Source organism: Protopterus annectens, chromosome 6.part0, assembly GCF_019279795.1.
Source record: "Protopterus annectens isolate FY-2018-M chromosome 6.part0, PAN1.0, whole genome shotgun sequence".
In the NCBI taxonomy this organism is placed as follows: Eukaryota; Metazoa; Chordata; order Ceratodontiformes; family Protopteridae; genus Protopterus; species Protopterus annectens.
The window spans coordinates 22,232,172-22,256,830 of record NC_056737.1 but is presented as its reverse complement, the minus strand read 5'-3'; the positions used below and the strand labels follow the sequence as shown (position 1 = coordinate 22,256,830).

General features: G+C 44.3%; 1 protein-coding gene across 2 annotated transcripts in view; it reads left to right on the top strand.

Moving 5' to 3' along the window:
- The window catches only part of STRN3 (striatin 3), a 1,528,247-nt gene that overhangs the window by 437,775 nt on the left and 1,065,813 nt on the right, over nt 1-24,659 (top strand). For both annotated transcript variants that reach the window (XM_044073816.1, XM_044073815.1), the window contains exon 4: nt 19,519-19,600. In XM_044073816.1, the coding sequence (XP_043929751.1) occupies nt 19,519-19,600 (82 nt within the window). The remainder of the gene's footprint in view (nt 1-19,518; nt 19,601-24,659) is intronic.

Below are 24,659 nucleotides of genomic sequence, written 5' to 3'. Positions count from 1 at the left end.
CATGGCCTCCCGTTTGTCCTTCCTCCTCCAAAAGCCATGTTGACCGCAGATGCATCCCTGTTAGAGTGGGGTAGGCATTATTTGGTATGGACAGTTCAAGGCACATGGTCCCATAAACAGACCAGTTTGCATGTAAATGTTCTAGAGGTGAGAACGGTGCTTTTAAAGTTGTAGGCCCTTCAGAACTCTCTTCACTAGGAACTATTGCTATTCAGACAGACATGTCAGTAGTCTGGTACATCAACAAATGGGTGAAGCAGATCTTATCCTCTGTGCCGAGAAGCAATGAAAATTTGGCAATGGGCAATCTCCGCCAGCTGCTTTCTAGTAGCGATGCACATACCGAGTAAATCCAACATATTGGCAGACAAGTTCAGCAGGACCATTCTAAGTCCTCAAGTGGTCTCTGTCAGTCAATGGAGACGACACATGTGGTCAACCGTGCTGTGACCTGTTTGCTTCTCCCCTCGATAACAAATGAAGCAGGTTCTTTGCCCTAATTCACCTCGAGGGAGTCGCCACAAGATTCTGTAGTCCATGTTTGGCCCTCCGGTCTCTTTTATGCTTACCCTCTTCTACCTCTAGTATCCAGGTTTCTTTTGAAAGCCAGTTGTTTGAAGAGCAAAGTAATCCACATTGCCCCCTTCTGGCCTCTGCAAGTGTGGATTCCCTTCCTGTGGTCTCACCTAGTAAGTCCTCCATGGATAGTGGATCCCAGTCCAGATCTCTTGTCACACCTGTCAGGGATGGAATGATTCATCTGGACATTACAGGCATCAAAGATGACAGCATGATTTCTCCAGTTTCAGTAATAGCTATACATTCCAGGCTTTCATGTCCATTTCGAATCCTCTATTCTTCCCACAAACCTTCAACTAAACAGATTTATTTTTATTTATTTATCTTATTTTACAGTTTTTTTTTACCGGGAGAGTTCATTGGGCCAAGAAGAGCCTGTTTTCAGTGGAGTCCCGGGGAAAAAAGCAAGAGCTTATGAAAAAGATTTTCTTTATGGGAACATCAAAAATACATTGATCCGTTTACTGTTCCAGCCCGAAATATTTTAGATTTCCTTGTCTCTGTTGTTCATACTGGGGCAAGTTTCTCTACCATTAAAGTACAGTTAGCAGCGATCTCCAACTACCACAGTGACAATAAGGCGTCGTCTTTAGCTTCAGCTAAGCTGTGCAAGGCCTTCTTAAAAGGTTCATTTTTGTTAAGACCTCCAGTTTGAGATCCCACTCCACCTTTGGATTTAACTTTAGTATCGCAATCTTTAGTACATCCTCTATTCGAGCCCTCAGCTAAAGTAGACCTTTAGTTTTTATTTTGGAAACCTGGCTTTTTGGTAGTAATTACTTCAGCTAGATGAGTTTCATAACTCTAAGGACTCTATTCAGAACCACGTTATTTAGTTTTTCACAAGGATAGGGTTATCCTGTGCACTTATCCTTCCTTTCTACTTAAAGTAGTCTGTGAATCAAACTCCAGTTTTACTTCCAAAATTTGAGAATAAAGGAGAATAGAACCATCTTTGTTTTTACTTGCAAAGAACCAAGGAGTTTAGAAAAACAGATCAGTTGTGCGTTTCCTTTTCTAGCACCAAGAAAGGAAAAGCAGATGTTCTACGTATGTCACTGTTGCAGTCATCATTTGTGGGTTATCCCTGCTGGGTAGCCCTTGGTCAGCCCAAATACCAGAGTCGAGTTTTTCTCCTGCGCCGGCTGCTTTCGCCTGTGGACTGACTTCAGGTCATCAGTGGTATAAAGGAGCGCAGCTGGACCATTACATCAGTCTTTCTTGCCATGGAGCATGAAGCAAAAGCAGTTTGCGTGTATGCCGATCGGTCGTTGCTAGAGAGGAAGTTGAATCTGAAAATGACTAAAGCTAAGTACCCTGTTGGGGACCTTTTTCTTGCACTAACCGATGTCTGAAAAAGTAAATTGTCTCCGCTGTGGAAAACAAGTACCACACTGAGACTTCCATACTTTGTGCGTTACTTGTCTAGGCCCAGACAACGACGTCCCCCATTGTTGGTTCTGTGCACTTTTCAATTCTAGGACTATTCACCGTAGAGCTGAATTTGTAGCAAGGCATTTTCAAGTAGTTCCTTGCATTACTAAATGGCATCCATTGGTCAGCAGTCTGTGGATATTCCCATAAAACAAAAAGATAAAGAAAGAAACAGACCACAAAAACTTAAGCCTTCAGATGAACCATCCCAGAAGCAAGTCATCAGTTCTCAGGAATTCAGTGAGACGCATTCGCAGCCTCTGATGCCCAACTTGTTTCCTTCGCAGGCCTCTACCGAGACCCTTTTGAATTCTGGTATGCCGCTGGGAAATGCTTCATCATCCGATCCCCCAGTTGTCTCCATTTCTGTTGGGTCTGGAGCCACTACGCAGGCACTGGCTTCCGAGGAGTTTCTTCGCACAACCGATTCAAGGCAAAAAACGATGTCTTCGCTTTTGACTAGCGCATCCCAAAGACAAACGGATTTACTGAGGTCTAAAAGCAAGACCACATCAATGAAAACAGTCTCTAGTGTTCATCTTACTCCTCCTCCACCACCTCAGACACGGTTACTGAAAATGGCGGAGGACCTCATCGCTTTCATCAGGGGTAGCCATACCACTCCTAAAGGAAAGAGGGAAACTTCCCCTGGATAAAGACCGCTTGTTTGGATCAAAAGCAGAGGAGTCAACTTCTCACCTCCTTTGAGGATTCTGATGCAGAGGAATCTACTCCCCCACCCCACCCCCCAAGACTCATTTGGGGAAACCCTGCATACTCTGATAGCATTTCCACTGGGAAGCCCAAGATTATCATCAGTCTAAGAAAAGACTAAGAGCAAAGTTTCTAGATCTTCCTCAGCACAGACCCATGGCCATCCCTCCTATTCTGGATGTGGTGGATGATGTTTTCAGTGAATCTAGCCTTACCCCTGATGCCCTACCCCTGCTCCTAGAAAACCTGACAGGTACTACAGGGTGCCTGAATCACACAAGTATTTGTTTAAAAACCCTGCAGCAGACCCGGAGATCATCACACAGGGGCCCAAAGGGTCCATGGCTAGCTTATCTAAAAACCCATTTTCCTCTGACAAGGACTCGAGATCTGTGGACAGATGGGGTAAGAAAGTGTACACCTCCACATTCTTAACTATTAGAGCTCTTAGCTGCCAGTTCCATATGCTGAAATATCAACAGCACACCTTGGAATTTATGAATCAAAAAATGTCATCTTTACCGGACACTAATACTTCCAAAGAGTTAGCAAATCTTCTGCACTCTACTTCCCAATTAGCTAAACACTCCATGCACTGCGGATTTGATGCCCTAGAAACCTCAAGTAGGGCCACTGTGACAGGTTCGGTCATTAGGAGACATGCATGGCTAAAAGAACAGCCACTGCCTGATCATGTAAAATCAAACATTTTGATACCCCCCTGGATAAAGACTGCTTGTTTGGATCAAAAGAAAAGCACAGGTCGTCATCAAAAATATGGAATATAAAGCTAAATCTGTGCAAACAGTTAAAGACTTACTTCATGTTCAACCTCCCCAGATTCAGCTGACACTTTCCCTCTAAGCACTGGTCTTTTCCAGCCCCCAATAGACAGGTTCAAGGGAGGCCGCGCAGGGGCAGACCAGTTAGACCACAAAGCCAAGGCCAGCAAAGGACTAAGCAGGGGTCCTCCACTACTCCCACAGCAGAGAGTTCTAAGTCCACTCACTACTCTAAGGTCATGCAATGATTCCTACTCCCCCCTCCCATCAAAGGTTAGGAAGAAGGCTTTCCCTTTACAAACAAAATTGGCTGTCTGTAACAAAGGACCAATGGGTAGTAAAAAGTCATTTTTCAGGGCACAAATTTACCTTCCAACAAGCCCCAACCTTAACAGGTTACCAAAATCTGTCTCCAAATCAGTGGGCAGAAGCATTAAAGCAAGTGCACATACTCCATGCTCAAGGGGCAGTGGAGCCTGTGGCACAGGAGCAAGCAGGAAAAGGTTTTTACTCCAGACTTCCTAGTGCCAAGAAAAGAAGGCACTTGGCGACCCATTCTCGACCTGTCCACTCTAAACACCTTCCTAGAGATCCCAAAATTCAAAATGCTAACTCTTCGAAAACTTTTGCCAATGCTCAACAAAAATGCATGGCTAGTCACCCTAGACCTAAAGGATGCCTACCTTCATATACCCATAAGGGAGTCTTGCAGAAAATACCTACGCTTCAGAGCAAGTTCACAACACTTTCGGTTCTCTGCGCTACCCTTTGGCTTATTTATGGCTCCCAGGGTCTTCGCAAAATACCTGGCCCCAGTGGTTGCTTTCTGCAGACAGCAAAACATCCATGTTTACCCTTATATGGTCAACTACCTAATCCAGGCAGACAACAAAGAAAGGTTACTACAAGACTTGTTCTTTGCACAAACAACCCTAACCTCTGTAGGGTTCACTATCAACAGGAAAAAATAAAACCTAAACCCCTCCTGGCAGATCACTTCTTGGGCGCACTTCTGGATACAGCCTCTCAAACAGGCTTCCTCTCACCAGGAAAGCAATGCTTTCTGCCAAATTACTTCTCCCAGTTAGCTCTCAGAAAAAAAAAAAAAAAACACAGCAAGAAAAATTCTACAAGCATTGGGTTACATGTCATCCTGCATTCTGATGATTCCCCTGGCCAGTCTGCACATGAGGAAACTCCAGTGGTACCTGAAGATCCTTTGGTGCCAACACTCTCAATCTATGGAAACCACTTTCCCCCTCATTCCATGCATAAGGAATGACTTTGTTTGGTAGGCAGAGGCCTGCATTCAGAACAAGGGCCTTCCCTTCACCAACCTTCCTCATTGCCAGACTATAACCACAGATGTCTCAGACCTAGCTTCGGGTGCTCATTTAGACACCCAGTGTGCCCAAGGCTCTTAAGACCTCAAGCATTTTCACTGGCACAGCAACCTAAACTAAATGATGGCAGTTCACAAGGCTATCACGTCATTCCAAGACCACCTAAAACCAGCAGTCCTCCTCATAAAAACAGACAGCACCACAGTCATGTGGTGCTTCAGCCAGCAGGGAGGGGGGCACACTCCTACCCTCTCTGCCGTCTAGCTATGAGTCTCCGGCAGACAGCCTCCTCCTTGGGCCTACACCTGATAGCCCAGTACATCCCAGGAGTAAACTGCTCCCTAGCAGACCAACTAAGCAGAAACTGCCTAGACCTCCACGAGTGGAAACTCCAAAAGGGGACATTCCTCCAAATCACCTAGGCCGGGGGAACACCAGAGGCGGACCTCTTTGCCTCACAACACAACAATCGGCTGCACAAATTCTGCACCAGGGAGTTACACCCCCTAGCTTGGAAGTGGATGTTCTCTTATTCCAATGGACCTATCTCTTCATTTATGCATCCCCCTTACTTTCAGGGGTACTGCTGAAAATAAGGCAGGAAAGACCAAACTCCATCCTTATAGCACCAGATTGGCCAAGGCAGCGTTGATATCCCTTGCTGCTCAGCCTGAACAAGGAGACTTGCAAACCCCTGTCTTTAACTGCAGACCTCCTGACACAAGCCAGATGGGAGATTCTGCATCCAAACCTGCACACATTCAAACTTTCTGCATGACTTATCCCCCAGGGACCAGGGATAACCCACAGTTGAGCAAGCAAGTCCTAGACATTATTAAGGAAGCCAGAAGGCCCAGCACCAGGAAATCTTACTCAAGAGAAATGGAAAAGATTCAACTCCTGGTGCCTATCAAAAGACCACAGCAGCTCCCAGCCATCCCTCCCACTTATTCTGGACTATGTAGTTTAGCTTCTTAACAAAGGCCTCTCATTTTCGTCCATTAAAATTCGCACCACAGCCGTTTCAGCACGCTTTCATGCTGAACAGCCTGTCTTCTCTCACCTTTTGATTAAGCAATTCCTCAGAGTATCTAACATTAGGTCCCCTAGAAGGGCATCCACTCCAGCCTGGGACCTGAACTATGTCTCGGAAAAACTGACATTGCCTCCCTTCAAATCAGCTGCATCAGCAAACCTAAAACACCTTTCCTGGAAGACTGCCTTGCTCTTGGCTATTACTTCAGCTAGGAGGGTGTCAGAACTTCAAGCACTCATGGCCACTGAATCCTTCATTATCTTCCATACAGACAGGTTGTCTCTCAGGACTAATCCCTCATTCATGCCAAAGGTAATATCAAATGTGACTCTAAACCAGGTTATACATCTCCCCACCTTTTTTTCCAAACCCTCAGAATAAAGGGGAGAGAATTCTGCACACACTGGATGTGCACAGATAGTTAAGATACTACTTGGATATAACAAAGTTCATTAGGAAGACTGATCAACTGTTGGTTGGCTTTGCTACAGGGAAAGAGGGGAAGCCTAACTTCAAATCATTTCAAAATGGATATCTCACTGCATTCAATTCTGCTACACTTTTCTTGGAAAAGCTCCTTCTTAATCTATCAGAACACATTCCACCAGAGCAGCCTCTACTTCCACTGCTTTCCTTAGAGAAGTACCCATCAGGGCTATCCTGGAAGTTGCCACTTGGACCTTTGTCCACACCTTCACCAAACACTACCACCTGCCTCTGTTCTCCAGGGCTCGGGCAGGCTTTGCCTTTGCCATCCTGCAAGGCATGCTAGCTCAATCCTAGGAATTTCATACTTCCATCCTCCCCTTACTCAGCTTTGGGAATCCTCCCACAAGTGATGACTGCAACAGTGAAACACGAAGAACATAGTACAGTTGTGTACACTTACCATAAATGTAGATGTTTGAGTGCATTCACTGTTGCAGTCCTATTTTACCTCCCACCTTCCCCCTTAATCTTATCCTTTTTGGAGATTAACTGTCATTCTTGTGGCCTTGAGCCACCAGGGGCTCTTTATAACATTTCCTTCAAGGGGCTCCTACAGGTTAAGGCAAGAAAAACTGTTGTGATGTCGCTGGCTTCTCTCCTTTATATCACTGACAACCTGACGTCAGTCCACAGGCGACAGCAGTGGGTGCAGGGGAAAAGCTTGACTCTGGTATTCAGGCCGACCGAGGGCTACCCAGCAGGGATAACCCACAAGTGATGACTGCAACAGTGAATACACTCGAACATCTACATTTATGGTAAGTGTACACAACTGTACCTTTTGAAGATTACTACAGCAAAATGGATAACCGTTTGTATTTCTCATGTTTATTCCTTGAAAGGCTTTACCCTACCAAAACAACTGAAAGCAGATTCAACCAGGTCAATGCCTGTGTAACCTACTTTTTGGGCTAGAACTTCCATTGATGTCTTGTGCAGCTGCCATTTGATCTGATGTTCATACCTTTGTTTCTGATTACAAATTGGATATAATTTCTAGGAAGGGAGCATCATTCCGTTCTGTTGTGCTCTGAAATATCCTTCCATGAAGGCCACCCAGGGTAAGTGTAGCTGGGCCTCTGTCCCATTCTTTGAGGAACGAATGAGAATGACATCAGATATAAAAGTTATGTGTTCACCATAACATTCCATCTGTTATCAATTTTCATTCTTCCTGAACTCACCTCCCACCTTCCCCCTATCCATGTCCTTGGGAGTGACCTAATAGAATTCTTAGCAGAAACCATTGTTCTGTTTGAGCTCCTGATCTTTCAGCTGTTACTGTTCTAACTATTTTCAGAATTGTTTTTACTGAGTTCTGAGGTAATTCAGTGATCCAAGGGCATTTTGGGTAAGGGAGAAGCTCAAGAGTTGGATCCTAACATCTAAAGAAAGTGACAGAGTGACAGAGTCGGATCCGAACCCATTCGCTGAGGAAGAATGAAAGTGGACAACACAGATGAAAAGTTATGGTGAGTACATAACTTTTATTTAAAAAGGGATAATTAGTAAGACATATAAAATATTGCATGCTAACTGTAAGAATCAATCAGGGAAGGGTAGAAAAGATTGGAAGAAAAACTGGAAAAACAGTTTACAAAAGAACAATGGGAGGACATGTGCATGGCTCCCAAGTATGCAACAAAGCCCAGAAGTGTTTACATAGGTATTTTTATACCCCAAGCAGACTGCAAAGAAATTTTCTTCATGTCAGAAGTATTGTGTGAGGAAATGATTGTAACTAAAGAATATGATTTTTTTGAGATTTGGGGGACAGGATCTGAGTGAGAGACCAGTTGGCATAATGGTTAAGGTCTTGGTTTCCCCTGCACAAGGTTCAATCCTGACCTCTGGCTAATGCGTGTTTGGAGTTTGCTTGTTCTCGCTTTGTCTCTGTGGGGCTCCTCTCCCCTTCAAAAAACACACTGAGTATTTACATCTCAAAATCACCAATAAATGGAGCTGTGGCAGAGCTAGCCACTTAGTGGTTTAAAATATGGCTCTAGGCGATTTGGTCATGTTGACTAGTGTCACCAATTAGGCATGGGTATTTGTCGATAGTTGAGTTGAGGACCCAGCCTACTCTGACCAATGCCAAGGACCCGTGATAAGGGTGGGAGGGGTGTATGTGCCTCTCTTGGCCTGTGTGTGCCTGCTATGAAGCCCAGCAGCCCCGATTCAAAAGCTGTTGGCCAGCTAGTGTCCATTTGCCCAGCCTGGGTTACCTGGGATAACTATGTTCAGCGAAAGCTGGACGTAAAATGAATCAAACTGCCAAACATGAACTAAGAATTGCTACACTCAGTTGTAGGTTCACTGACAGGATGCAGCTTGGAAGTGGATGGTAGGATGTCCCGCCACCTCTGTACCATCATATGTATCCAAGAGACAAGATGGAAGGGCAATGCAGTCATGCCACTTGGCTTGGGATCCAGAGTCTACTACTCAGGTGGAGGACAGGCTAGAAATGGTGTGGGAATTATGATTAAGGAGAGACTTAAGAAGGCATTAAGGGATGTCATCAGAATTACTGACTCACTCATGGTAATCAGACTCCATTGTAATGATAGGGCATTATTTATAATATCAGCCTATGCCCCACAGCAGGGTTGTGATAGTGAGGAAAAGAGTGCATTCGTACAGCAGTTGCAGGACCTACTAGGTAAAGCGGGACAACATGAGTTGGTGTTTGATAATGGGTGAGTTGAATGCACATATCTGGACAGGTAGAACAGGATATGAGGATTGTCTGGGTCCACATGGGTGTGGCAACAGGAATAAAGGAGCGGTTATTCTAGACCTCTGTCTGGCATGTGGCTTGATAGTAGCCAACACATGCTTCAGAAAGAGAGACTGTCACAAGATCACATACAAGAGTGGCCAACATGCAACTCTGGTAGAATTCCTCTTAGTAAGGATAGGGCACTGGGTCAGAATCATTCAAACAGGTGGCCCACAGCATAAACCACTGGTTGCCACAGTAATCTGCAGGTGGTAGTTAGAGAAGCCTCAAAGGTCAACTGAGACCAGACTGAAGAATTGGAAGTTGACTGGAAAGAAAGTACAACAGTTAAAGGAGATGCTCAGGGCTCTAGCACCCCAAGAAGAGGAGGAGGTAGATGAAGTCAAAGAAGAATGGAAGTGCCTCAGAACAGCATGTGTTAGGACTACAGAACAGATATATGATCAAGCAAAGTATGGAAGTACAATACGTAAGGAAAGCTGGTGGTGGAATGCAGAAGTCCATGAAGTCATCAAAAGAAAGGAGTGTATGAAAAAGTGGGAGATAGAAAGATGAACTGGGCCAGGAAGGAATACTAGCTGACTAACAAAAGAGCTAAGAAAGCAATTGCAATAGCAAAGAGTAAGGCATCTGAAGCACTCTACCAGCTTCTGGAAAGTGACCCATTAGGTGGTACAAAGAAACTGTCAAATTGCAAGACAAAGACAGAAAGATAAAGAAGATAGACATCCTTCATAAGAGATGCCAGCAACAACCCGCTTACCAGTCTACAGGACATCAAAGACAGATGGAAGGAGTACATCCAGAAGCTTCTGAATGGAGAAAACCTCACAGAAGCTGTACTGTCCCAAACATGGCCTACGATGAGAGAAGAAGAGGGGCCCACCCTAGAAGTAATAGCACTAAGGAAAATAGGAAAAGTGGGAGGTTTAGTTGAGTTCACAGCAGATTCGATAACGATACTGGGTGAGATAGGGGAGAAATGGCTCCTGAGGGATCTCATTGTGGAGAGAAAGGTATATACCATATGACTGGAGAATAAGCATACTCATGCCACTGTACAGGAATAAAGGGGACATCCACAACTGCGGTCAATACAGAGGTATCAAACTGCTGTCACGTTGCACGAAAGTTCTGGAGAGGGTTATTGGTAGATGAATACCCAGAGCAGAAGAAAGTAACATGGGAGATGAGCAGTTCAGATTCAGATCCGGATGCCGCACGGCTGACCCAATGTTTGCACTGAGATAGGTAGTTGAGAAGAAGCTAGAGATGAGGAAAGAGTCCAACTAGACATTCCTAGACTTGGAGAAAGCATTTGACAGGTTCCCAAGAAAGCTGAATTGGACAGTACTGCGGTGGTTTAAAGTCCCATAAACATTGGTAGAATTAGTGCAGGCTATGTGCAAGGACCCAATGACTAAAGCATGAACAGTGTTCCATCTCATAAAGGGGTTCCCATTGGGAGTGTGTGTGCACCAAGGTTCACATCTGAGCCCACTGCTGTTCATACTGGAGATTAACTACATTAGCAAAAGGGTCAGAGGGGACATATCAACAAAGTTTCTGTATGCTGACAATGTGGCATTACTGTTAGATTGTGACCAAGAACTTCAGCAAAGGATAGGGGAATGGAATGCAAAACTGTAGGCACACTGGATGAAACTAAGTACAGATAAGACAGTGGTACTGGCAGGAATTTGGGGAAATCAGAAGAAGCTGAGAACTGAGATAGAAGTGAAGGTAATGGAATATGTTAATAGCCTGGAGTACCTGGGAGGGATGTTGAGAAGAACAGAAGTGTGAATGAAGAGGTAAAAGTTAGAATCAGAGGGGCTTTAGCCAACTGGTATAGTGTGTCAGGTGTAGTGTGTGACAGAAGAATGCCAAAGAAGCTGAAAAGTAAGGTGTGCAAAACAGTGGTGCTACCAGTACCTGTGGTACTGAAACCTGGGTAGTACAGGCAGAGAGGATGAATATGCTAGAGGTGATGGAAATAAAGTGCCTAAGAATAGTGGTAGGGTGCACACTGGGACAGACAAAGAACTGACGACATAGGAAGAGAAGCCAAAGTAGCCCCAATTGCAGGAAAGATTAACAAGAGCAGATTACGGTGTTTTGGACACATGCAGAAAAGCAAAAAACAATCTGGTGAAGAAGATTTGGAATAGACAGAAAGAAGGTAGGAGGAAACAAGGGTGTCCAGCAAAGTGGCTTGAGAGGCAATCTGTGACAATCGGGCATGAGTGTTGAAAGCAGGAATGTGGCATTGAATTCAGAAAGATGGTGACAGTTAACATGACACCCCAACTCCATGTAGAAAAATGGGAAAAAAGGGTGTTGATGATGAGACAGGATCTGAATTGCCTAGACATAGTAAGGCCTTACGTTTAATTTTGTTGGCTGCCAAAAAAAGGAATTACTAGAAAATGGAAATCAAAGTCTAAACCAACTGTATTTGAAGTATTGAGTATCATAAAAAAGGTAAGGACTGAAAAAAGGACCTTTAGAAAAGATGAGCAAATTACATAAAAATGAATGGAAATTGTGGGAACAGTAGATGGTGAATACTGTTTAGGAGTATGAGTAGTGAGGTTTAAGAGAAAGCAGAAATTGAGCAATTTATGTAATGTTGGGCTGATGATAATTGCATTATACATCACATATATTTTCTTGATTTGTGTGTAAATGAAAAAAGATTTCTTTTCGGTCTTTAATTTCTCCAAGTCTTTTGGGTTTCTAATACCAAGACTGGAGTTGACCCCATTCCTAAATCAAAGCATGATAAAGTTCATGAAATTAGTATTATTGCAACCTTTCATGTTAGCCAGAAGTGCTCTTCACAGCACTCGTATTATGCCTAGTAGTGACTCCTCCTGCAAATTCGTATGGAGTTAAATATTTCGTTGACATATCTAAGTACAGTTGTAACTTCATTTTGTTTATAACACGCATTGCTCCTACTACTACTGGAACTGTTTGGGTATCTTTCTTCCACATTGCCCTTGTTTCTTACTGCAAATCCTGCTATTTTATGACTTTGTGTCTCTCTGTACGCAAGACACTGGGTGTGGCAATTTCAGTGATCAATGCTACTTTTGTCTTCTTTTCATGGACTACTGTATCTGGTTTTCTCCCATCTATTTTTTGAACTGTTGGTAATGGATGATTCATTGTGATATAAACCTCATCATTTTCTTTGCTTTGTGGCTCATGTTTTCAGTGTTTTCAGCTACCTCAATATTATAATGTTAGCACAATCTGCAATGCAACAGTTTTGCCATATTATGGCTTTCAGTCTATAGTCCTTCTGCCATTAGTATATCACAGCCAGCAAGAAGATGCGCAACTGTTTCCAGTTCTGTTTTACAAAACCTACATTTGTCTGTTTCTCCCTCATATTCAAAAGACTTTGTAAACCAATGTGTACACAGTCCACTGTCTTGGTCAGCCGATATTAACCTTTTGTCTTTTTGTTTAAATTCACCTCTCCTTAACCATTCCTGAGTTCGATCCTAATCAACATGAGGTTGTTCCAAGAGATGATGTTCTACTCATCTATTGTAGTAGTCTTTACATGAGGGAGTTGCCTGCCCATGCGACCTGACATTGGCTAGTAAACCAAAGTCTTTTACTACCATGAGGTGCGCAGTATGTCTGACGTAGGCTGCTGTCAGACATAGGCCATAAAAGTGACGCATGCGAGCACCATTCTCAGAACTTCTTTGCCACCAGTCAGATCGCCAGTCCTGGATGTCACTCTACTGTTAGAATAATTTCCTTCGATAAAGGTAAGTGCCCCGTTGGAGAACCTTTTTGTCTTTTGCTACTTTTTTTTTCTTGGTTGAGAGTTAATGTCATCCAAGAAGGGGAGGTGTGAGTGTGGAAGGCAGATTCCACACGAGGTCAGCCACTCCCAATGTCTTTTTTTGTCACTGGCCCTACTACACCATAAAAACTGTTCGATCTGTCTGTCGTTTGTGCCTAAAACCCTTCGTAGCCAACTTTGTTCCCTTGCCATTTACTTAGAGAACCATCATCTGAAAATTTTAGCTAAAAGTGGAATGGCGGGTTCCTTGGACCCAACAACCAAGCCTACCAAGCGGAAGGTCAAACGACTTGGGCAGGAAGCAGAAGCTGTGCCTTTCCCCTCGGGCGTCTTTTCTGTGGTGCATGATAGCCCGTAGACGCGCTTCGTTTTGGATCCAGATCCACAGGCTGAGCCAGTTCTACAGGCCACCTTAGAACTGGATGCCAGCACATCCAGAGAGGTCTCACAGACATCAGGTCCCAATGTCCAGAGGGGGAACCAGTGCTCATTGTGTTGGAAGATCATAGAGGAATCACTCAGATTGTAGTGAGGGAAGATGTTGAATCAGATTTGCTAAAGTGTAGGCCTATGTCTGGTCCTCTCTCTCTCAATCAGGTGGACACTCCTGCTAAGAAAAAGCAGAAAACCAAATATTCCTCACCTTCACCTGACCCCCAGAAAGAGTGGCAAAATTTTGCCATGGGCTAGTTTAAGGCCTGCCTCCAGTTCCCCTCCCCCCTCCTCTCTCAAGGCCTACCCACCCCCGCAAAAGAAAGGGTCAGACCACAAGCTTTTTCAGAGGAAGATTCTTCTTCTGAATCTGATGAGGACGATGTTTCTTTAGCTTACTCCTCTCAAATCCCTTCCCCCATGGACTATGCTTTCCCAGAGGAAGACTCCAATGGGACAGACTCTCCTTTGGAGGAGATTTCTTTTGGCAAAACCATCTCAGAAATGAGAGACCACTTCATATGGGACAGTTCTCAAATGTCTGAAGTCCAGAAGAGATACTACGACCTCCTCCAGGTGGAGACCGCTAGTCCTTCAGCTATCCCTCTGGTTATCCCTGCTTTTCTGGATGCCTTTGCCTCCATGTCTCTACACCCTCACTCACAGCTTCTGGCTCCTACGAAGCCAGATGGATATTATAAAGTGCCTCAGGACTGTAATTTCCTCTTTAAAGCTCCTGTGGCAGATGCCTCTTTCATCTCTGTAGCTTCTGATAAGGCCTCAAGATCCCTTCCTTCCACTTCTCTTCTCCTCTCGGACAAGGACAGTAGGCAAATCAAGAGGTGGGGGAAGAAAATCTACTACTCAGCAACTTTAGCCTTCAAAGATTTGAATTTCCAGACCCACATGTCTAAGTACTTCATGGAACTCGCGGCTCAATTTTCCAAGGTAGCATCTGACATGCCAGACTCAGAGAATAAAGCCTTGGCATTTTCACTTATTGCTGCATCCTCTGAGGTGGCTGGACACTCTGTCAAATGCAGCTGTGATGCAGTTGAGGCTGCCTCCAGAGCTACAGCTTCATGCTCAGAATTAAGTAGGTTCACTTGGTTGAGGCTTCAACCCCTCCCTGAGGACATCAAGGCGAAGCTCATTGATGCTCCCCTTGACAACACGGCCTTATTTCGTAAACCATCTACTAAACTTGTCAAGTCCCTGCAGAAAAAAACAGAGTTAAAAGACCTCAAACATATTCTGATCTCTTCAGTTCCTGAATTTCACAGGAACTATCCTGGGAAAACAGGTCATTGTCTGCATGCAGTCCCGGACCCCCCAACCCAAGCACTCTAAGGGGAACAAGAAACCAAATTACTTCTCAGCATTTTTAGCTGCCTCTCATGTGGCTAAGTAGCCCATTCCTGATAGAACAGACTCTTCCTCCTGACTCCTCAGGGCTACCTTGCAACCTCCCCCTCTCTCTCTGACAACCCCATCCCTTCCCACCTGGGAATCGATAACTCAAGACGTATGGGTCCTGAGCATCATCAAACTCGGATACTTTATGGTTTGGCCCACTGTGCTTCCCTTCAAGGACATCTCTCAACCTCCAGCAGACGAGAAACCTGTTTTCCCTACGGTATTTGAAAACCTTTTAGAACAGGGTACAGTACAACCTATGCCCACCCCCGAAAAAGGAACAGGCTGTTGTTCTCGCATGTTTCTGGTTTCTAGAAAGGAAGAGCTCTGAAGACCCAGACTTGACCTTTATTTTCTCTACACCTTCCTAAAGGTACCTCCCCTCAAAATGCTTAACTCTTTAGACCCTCTTTCCTCTGATCCTCCCACATGCCTTGTACATATTCTCATTTATCCCAAGTTCAGGAAATTTCTATGTTTCTTTGTAGGATCCTGGCACTTTCAGTTCTCTGCCTTGCCTTTTGGTCTTTCTACAGCACCAAGAGTCTTCACAAAATGCATAGCTCCGTTGATCGCTTTCTGCAGACTCAAAGGCATTCAGATATTCCCTTACCTGGATGATCTCCTATTCCAGGTCATCAATCCTGGAGAAACTGGGGAGCAACCTCCACTCAGCCATGGCCATCCTGCAGCCATCAACTTCAGCAAATCTGTTCTTGTTCCATCTGAAGGACATACCTTTCTAGGGTGCAGATTCCATACAGACAAAATAATAGTCTTTCCCACCTCAAAATGCTCAGAAGCTCTGTCAAGTCTTTTCAGAGACCTTTCTCCTAAACCATTTGTCAGCAAGATAGTTTTTCAAAATCCTAGGACTGATGTCCTCCATTATCCTTATGTTGCCCCTGGCAAGGCGCCACATGAGGAAATTCCAGTGGTTCCTGAAATCCATGTGGACTCAACATGTCTATTCACTGGAATTTCCTATCCCACTACTGCCTTGTCTCAAGAACTAGCTCCCATGGTGGATACAACAACTATCCACAAGTCCAGGACTCCCCATACACCCGTTGTCTCCAACTCAGGACCTGTACACAGATGCTTCGAACACAGGTTGGGGGGGGGGCAACTGTGGGCCCACACACGGTTAAAGAACAATGGACCCTCTCTCAGGGAAAGGACCATATAAATGTAAAAAAGTTGAAGGCAGTGATCCTAGCCTTTCAGTCCTTCAAGCCCCTCCTGAGGCCAGGATGGCTGCATCTCTACACAGACAAATATGACTGTTTTGTGGTATGTAAACAAGTAGGGTGGACAAGATCGTACCTCCTGTGCAGATTAGCCTTACAAGTTTGGGAACTAGCACAACAACTTCAAATTTCTCTACAAAGGTGGTCTATATCCCTTCCATTGAGAACTCTGTGGCAGACACACTGAGTAAATCCACAACACATGCCCACAAATGGATACTTCACAGGGATGTGTTCCTGGACATAGTCCACCAGTGAGGTATTCCTCAAATAGACTTGTTTGCCTCCCCTCTGAGTAAACAACTTCCAACATTTTGTGCTAGAGGTCCACATCCTCAGGCATGGAAAGTGGACGTCCTATCAGTTTCATAGAAAAGGAAGTTTGTGTATTCCCTCCCCTACTACTCATTCTGAAAGTCATGTTGAAGATTCAACAGGACAGACCGAAAATCTTGCTGGTAACTCCCTGTTGGCCGAGACAGCACTGGTTTCTCCCTTCTTCTGCACCTAGCCAAAGGCAGTCATCACAAGTAACCTTGCAAAGTGGACTTACTCACACAGATCAAGGGCTCCCTCATCCATCCACACTTGGAAACTCTTCAACTGACCCTGTGGGTGATAGAGCCTTGATACCCTTTAGACACCTTTTCTCTGAAGATGTGCTTCAAGTCCCATGGGAGGCCAGGAAACCCAATACGAGAAAATCTTATCTTTCCAAATGGAAGAGATTTTCTATTTGGTGTTTTGCTAGAAACTTGGACTCGTTTACAGTGGATCTTCCTTTGGTTCTTTCATATCTGTATGAATTGCTCAGTACTGACTTAGCTTACTCTTTAATAATTGTCAGTTATCTCTGCATGTCTGCCCCTTTCATCTCCTTTAACTTCTAGATTTGAGGCCAAGCAGTTCCTCAAAAGCGTCCTCCACATTAGACCTCCCAGAAGGATCTGTGCACTCCACCCTCTCCCTTGGAATCTTAATGTTGTGTTAGAGAAACTGACCCTAGTGCCTTTCAAGCCAGCCTCCTCTAGCTCCCTCAAGCACTGCACCTGGAAAACTGTCCTCCTGGTGGCGATAACCTCTGCCAGACTGGTCTCCGAGCTCCAGGCCCTTTAAGCTTCTCCCCCCTTCTTGGTCTTCCACAAAGACAGGGTTTTCCTTCGCACCAACCCATCTTTCATGCCAAAAGTAGTTAATGAGCTGTCCTTAAACCAGAGAGAATCCTACATACACTTGATGTGCACAGACAACTCAGGTTTTACCTTCACAAAACTAAACCTTTTAGAAAATCAGGTCAACTATTTGTCTTTCCACCTCAGAGCTCTGGATTTCCCATATTAAAAATAATCATCTCCAACTGGATCTCCAAGTCCATCTCTTTCTGCTATGCCTACCTTGAAAAATCCCTTCCCTGCTCGATCAAGGCTCACTCTGCAGAAGCAGTAGCCTTCTCAAGGGCTTTCCTCAAGGGACTAGACACCAACTCTGTTCTAGAATCAGCAACTTGGACCTCGGCCCACAATTTCACCAAACACTACAAACAGGATTCTTTTTTCAGATCCAGGGCTGGATTTGTTAGAGCCATTCATGGTTTTCTGGAAAATATGTCAGCTAACTCCGCCTCCCTTTCTGCATGAGCTTTGGTTTTCTCCCTCATGTAAAGAGTACTACAACAGATGACTAGAAGGACATAGAATAGTTGTGTAATAACTTATAACAATGATAGATGTCCTTCTCTTCTGTGTTGCAGTATTCTATCTCACCCTCCTTTCCCTACTTCCTTCTGTTCTTGGATGTACTGACTCTCTATCCCTTGGACTGTCTCTCTGCCTGGGGCTTCAGTTCTGAGGATGGTGTGCACTTGCATCACTTTTATGGCCTACATCCAATAGCAGCCTACGTCAGACATACCGCGCACCTGACGGTAGTAAAAGACTTTGGTATACTGGCCGAAGTCGGGTCGCCTGGGTAGGCAACTCCCTCATGTAAAGAATACTGCAACAGAGAAGAGAAGGCAGTCTGTCATTACAGTAAGTTCTTACAGAACTATTCATTTTCTATACTTGCAGCGATATTTATGTATTTTCCACATTTCTTGCCTTCTTATCATATCCTTCACCTTATATTCTTTATTTTTTGGCACATTCAGTTGCTACCTGATTTTTTATCTACCTCTGGTTTAATTTCCATTCCTGCTTGACGCCGATATGCTTCTGCTAAACTAAGAGAAGTCAACTTAGACTTATTCTCTTCATGTTCAAACTTTCACTTTGTTTAGGTCTCGTGAGGTCAACAGTTATGTATGCAGTCCCATGATGGCAGATCTGTGCATGTAATCAGTTTGGAGGAGGCCCATACCTCCTTCAGAATCGAGAATGTATAATCTTGGCATGCACTGATTTTTTATAAATCATTTGATGAGCATGAAGCATCCTCCTTGGTTTCCTCTCTCACCTATCCATCACCTTTTGGGGTGAGTTAAGCACTTCAATACTGTAAGCTAGGACAGGAAGAACAAATTGGTTTATGGTTTGGACTTTGTTCCTAGTTTTTCTTTTCTGTCAATGTAGGTTTGCCTATGTCATAAATAATGTAATAAAGTTATTTAAAAAAAGCCTGTGGCTTGTCTAGGATTTTCATCTGCTGCTACTGCCATGCCTATCCTTTTGACCCTGGACAGAGGGAACTTCTCTCCAGACAGGGTGCCAGTCTTATTTCTGTTATGCAGTATTCATCTTCCTCTTCCTCATACTCTCCTCATCCAAGAACCAATGAGGAAGTATGTAAACCCCCAGGAGAATGTCTCTCACTCTGGACATCGATGTTGAATAGACAATTGACTCCTGCACCTTACCCAATGACTTAATTTGTAGTGATCCTGGAACTCATCATGACTGAAGCTAAGTTGTCTCTCCGACATCTCTTCTGAGTCAGAACACATTCTGGCTGAAGCCTTTGAATAGCTAAGTGTTTCCTCTGGGATCATTCCATCATGTGATGGTGAGTGTATTAGCTAGCTAGATATTGTCTGCAAGATCCAGCTGTGGTGGTTCGTTTCCCTATACACTGAGATAACAGTTCTTCACCCTTCCAAAGAATGGTACAGCTGGATGTAGAACCTGGTGTTTTTCGAGGGCCCCAGAACCCAGTTCAAAGTCAAGGTGGTTGCAATTTTTAAAAAAAATAATTTGTATGGCTCAGCTTTATTTTATGAGGGGCTGGTTGATTTCACTGGACATGTACATTACCTTTAAGATGGTTAGATAATGCTGTATTTTGTAAGGGGAGGTGAAGGCTTAAGTGATGGATTGTTAAATTGGAGGGGTTGTTTAGTGAGCAGAGTAATGAAAGTATGTGGATGAGGTTGTAGGGGCTCCTTGGGTTAGTCTTAGAAATTTAAACGCGAGTAAAGTTTTTTTTTTTTTGACACCATTATTTATTTATTTATTTATTTATGTATTTGCCTTGCAGAAGAAACCAAAGAGACTGAAATCTCACCAGTACCTCAGAATAGTCAGATCACCTGGAAACAAGGCAGGCAATTGTTAAGACAGTGAGTAATATAATTTTTCAAAATGTTGCCTTGTTTATAATATGTATTTTTGGAAATTTCCTGACTTTCAGTATGATTCTTTGGTTTTTCTTTTACAGTTTAGTGTGCATTGTGTAAAATGTTATATTTGTGATTGCACTTGCTAGTGTAGCAGTAATTGTATAAACATGCTGATTTTTTTTAATGAACCTGTCTAAATCTCAGTGTACATCTGTGCAGTGATGGTATGTGTCATGTCCGCATTAGTAAGCTGAGATTTTGCATTTTTGGGTTTTGGATATTATGTACCAACAATTGTCTAATTATGGCATGAGCAATCTTTGTGTTCTTTTAGACCATGGCACATCATAGAAATAAAACTAAAATGTATATTACATTTAGTTCTGAATACTAGGGTTTTAGCCATGAAAGAGCCAATGTGCTGCCTGACTTCTGAGCTCAGTACGCTTCTCCCTCTAGACATGACAGACACCCATCCCTCTAGGACATTAGGACATCTCCAATGTAATACCAATGTCTGCTCATGTCATAATTAGTTAATTCTTGCTAAATTTTTCAACACATACATCCCAGTGTTGGTTTCCATATTCTGACCTGCTTCAGAGCTTTGTACAAAAGAGTATGACTTTAGGGATTCTCTTTACCTTTACTGTTTGTTTTACAGCTGTACCTCTGTTACAGTAGATGTTCTTTGTGTTTCACTGTTGCAGTCATCACCTGTTGGTTATCCCTGCTGTGGTGGCCCTTGGCCAGGCCAAATACCAGAGTCAATGTTTATCTGTGTCTGCCATTGCCTGTAGTCTGACATCAGGTTGTCAGTGCTATAAAGCAAGGCAGCCGATGTCATTACATCAGTCTTTCTTGCCATGGAGCCCGTAGCAGAAGCAGTTCGCAAAAGTACCAGTCAGTCGCTACCAGAGTTTGAATTTCAGCTGAAACCGTCTAAAGCTAAGTACATCATTGGGGACCCATTTTTTTTGCACTAACTGACGTCCAAAAAAGTTTAAAAATTGTCTCACCTGTAGAAAGCAGATCCCACACCGAGACTTTCATTCTTACTGCGTCACTTGTTTCGGCCCAGACCACGACGTCCCTCGATGCCGGTTCTGTGCCCTTTTTAACACGAGAACCATTCATCGTAGAACTCTTATTGTAGACAGGTATTTTCGTGTTCCATCTTCACATTCTGAAATGGCATCCATCAGCCAACAATCCATAGGCATTCCAAAAAACGCAGAGATAGTTAGAGACAGGCCATACAAGGCTAAGCCTTCCAACGACTCGACCGCTAAACAGGTCGTCAGTTCTCTGGAATTCAGTGAGGTGCATTTGCAGCCCCTGATGCCCGATTCGATATCTATGCAGGCCTCTACTGAGACCCTTACGGAGTCCGGTCTTCTGAGCCTTTGGCTGTCTTTGCCTCTGTTGGGTTTGGAGCCACGACACAGGCACCAACTTCCAAGGAAGCCTTTCGCACTACCAAATCTAGGCAAAAAACGACGTCTTCTCATATAACTACAGTTTCTCGCAGACCGACCGATACTCTTAGGCCTAGAAGCCAGGCCGCTCCTAGAAAATCTGCTTCTAGCCACCATCTTGCCCCTGCTCCACCACCCCAAGTACAAATGCTTAAAATGGCGGAGGATCTCATCTCCCTTATCAGGGGTAGTCAGGCCACAATTTCTAAAAGGAAAAGACACCCTTCTCCAGAATTTGACAGAACATGATTCTGAAGAATCTGACTAGTCAGATTTTGAAGAGGGACAACAACCTCTGACTGCTTATGAGGAGTCAGATGCAGAGGAATCCATCCCTTCTGCCTTCCCTCCAGAAGACCTTTCCTTTGGGGAAACCCTTCACACCCTCAGGGAACATTTCCATTGGGAATCTCAGTATATCCCCCAGTCTAAGAAAAGACTTGGAGAGTTTCTGGACTTCCTCCAGCACAGACCCCTGGCCATCCCCCCTATTTTAGAAGTGGCGGATGATGTTTTCCATGAATCCTGCTTAGCCCCTGATGCCCTCCCACCTGCTCCCAGTAAACCTGACGGGTATTACAGGGTACCAGATTCTCACAAATACCTGTATAGAAATCCTGCTGCAGACCCAGAGGTCATTAGACAGGGACCCAAAGGAGTTAATATTAGTTCTGCCAAGAATCCTATTCCTTCTGACAAGATTCCGGAGCTCTGGACAGATGGGGTAAAAAAGTATACATCTCTGCAACCTTGGCTATCAGAGCAGTCAACTGTCAGTGCCATATGTTAAAATATCAACAACACACCTTGGAACTATTAAAACAAAAGATTTCAACCTTTCCTGACTGTGCCAATTTGAAAGGGTTAGCAGATTTACTGCACTCTACTTGTCAAGTGGTCAAACACTCATTACACTGTGGATATGATGCCCTAGAAGCCTCTTGCAGAGCAGCAGTGTCAGGACCTGTCATTAGGAGACATACATGGTTGAAGGAACAACCTCTCCCTGATCATGTCAAGTCTAAGCTAATTGATGCACCCCTGGATAGGGACCGCTTGTTTGGAGTAAAAGCAGAAGAGGTGCTTAAGAAGATGGAAGACAAAGCAAAGTATATGCAAACAATAAAAGATTTCTTTCAGGTTCAACCTCCCAGGTTCAGCAGGTACTTTCCCTCTAAGCACTGGTCCTTCCCTGCACCTAGCAGATAGGGCCAGGATAAGCCCTGTAATGACAGACCATCCAGGCCCCTATCCCAAGGGAAGCAGAGTAGCAAACAGTGAACCACTTCTGCCCCGAGGGCAGGGAGTTCTAAGCCACCCTTCTGTGGCAAAAACTCCCAATGACTCTCTCTCCCCCCTCTGCCCTCCTTTCAACCAATGAGTCTTAAAGGTAATTTTTCAGGGATATAAATTCTCTTTCAGTGAACTCCCAATTCCAAGAGGGTACCCAGACCTGCCTCCAAATTAGCAGGCAGAGGCACTGAAACAGGTCCAAACTCTCCTATCCCAGGGGGCAGTAGAACCTGTCCCCTCAGATCAAACAAGCAAAAGCTTTTATTCCAGACTATTCCTTTTTCCCAGAAAAGAGGGCACTTGGTGCCCCATCCTGGATCTATCCATTCTGAACACCTCCCTGGTGGTCCCCAGACTCAGAACGCTAACTTTGCAGCAGCTGCTGCCTATGCTGACAAACAATGCCTGGTTAGTGACCCTAGACCTAAAAGATGCCTACCTCCACATTCTCATAAGGGAATCCTGCATGAAATTCCTGTGATTCAGAGCAGGCTCACAACACTTTCAGTTCTCTGAGCTACCCTTTGGCTTATCTACTGCACCCAGAATATTCACCAAATGCTTAACCCCTGGCATAACATTTTGCAGACAGAGAAATATACAGATTTACCCTTATTTGGATGACTGCCTCATTCAGGCAGATTGCAAAGAAAAGCTGCTCCAGGACCTTCTCTTTGTCACAACCCTCCTAACTTCCCTAGGGTTCACCATCAACAAGAAGAAATCAAAACAAACACCCGTCAGGAAGATCATTTTCTTGGGAGCACTGCTGGACACCACATCTCAATTGGCCTTCCTATCCCCAGAAAAGCAGAGGTTCCTGCCTCTCTACTTTACCCAGCTGGCTTCCAGAAATCACCTCACTGTGAGGAAGTTCCTGCATGCCCTGGGGTACATGGCATTGTGCATCCTTCTAATTCCTCTGGCCAGGCTTAGTGGTATCTGATTTGGTGTCATCACTCTCAGCCTCTAGAAACCCCCTCTCCCTGTGATCCCATGTATAAGGGCTGAGTTTCTTTGGTGGGCAGGGGCCTGTGCCAAGAGCAAGGGTCTTCCCTTCATCCTCCGCCTCCTACCAACCAGACCATCACCACCGATGCCTCAGACATTGCTTGGGGTGCTCACCTAGCAGGCAGGTGCACCCAAGGTCTTTGGGATAGGTTTATAGGTGTGTACTTGGCTAATGGCCCTGGAGCCTTTATAAGCCTAGCCCATAGGATTACCCTGGCATCGTGCCACCTGACTTTAGTTTCCCAGTGCCTCTGTCAAGTCGAGCCACTGGGGTGAACCCCGGGGTGAATTTTCTATTTCCCATCCACTCATCAAAATTTCTCTTGAAGAGGGTCAGTGAGGCACTCCACTTGATATGTATGGGAAGTCTGTTCCATAGCATGGGCAGTCTATGGGTTATGAACCTGCCCCTCCAGTTTGTTCTGTTGATTGTGGTAATGAGGTTGCGGTCTCTGGAGTGTGTAGTGCGGAGGGATTGGGATTTCTTTAAATGTAGCATTTCTAACAGAGCTGAGTCAGACATGGCTTTGTAAGTCAAGCAGAGATCGCCTCTAAGTAGGCGATATGAGACCAAGAATAGTTGGATTTTCTTGAGTATGTATATAGGACAAGTGTTTAAGGCCTCAGATCCTCTTTGTGAGGTATTTTTTGTGGCCTCTCCAGTTGTTGTAGGTGACTAGTGAGGTACATTCCAAATGGGGCATTCTACTCTGATTGGCCTAATGAGGGAAGAGTAGAGAGAGACAATAACCTCTTTCTTCCTGGATGCAAAACCCTTAGTAATGAGATGTGCCACATGGAAGGACTTCCTGAAGACAGTGGCAATGTGGTAATCAAAAGAGAGGTTGCTGTCATCCTGTGTTCCCAGATCTCTTCTGTGTTCAGTGGAATACCATTGATGTGGTAATTCATGGGAACCGGGTTTTTCCCAAAGGGGATGACTACGCATTTTTTTTGTCATTGAACTTAACTCCATTCACTCCGGAGCAGCTCAGAAAAAGCGCTGCCTGCTTAATTCCACCATAGGAACAACAGTGCAGCCTGAACTCATTTTCAGAAAATCCATTTGTAATGCCATACAGGAAACAAATGTTCATAACTCTTTAACTATAAGAGCTAGACTAAAAATGTAAATGCGAAAGTTGTTCAGCTGACATTGACCTTTTCAACAGTGTAAATGTTGGCATTTGTAACAAAGCTGCTAAGTTGCCTAGGGTACACAGTAAACAAAAAGAAGTCAAAGCTAATACCCTCACAAGACATAATATTCCTGGGTG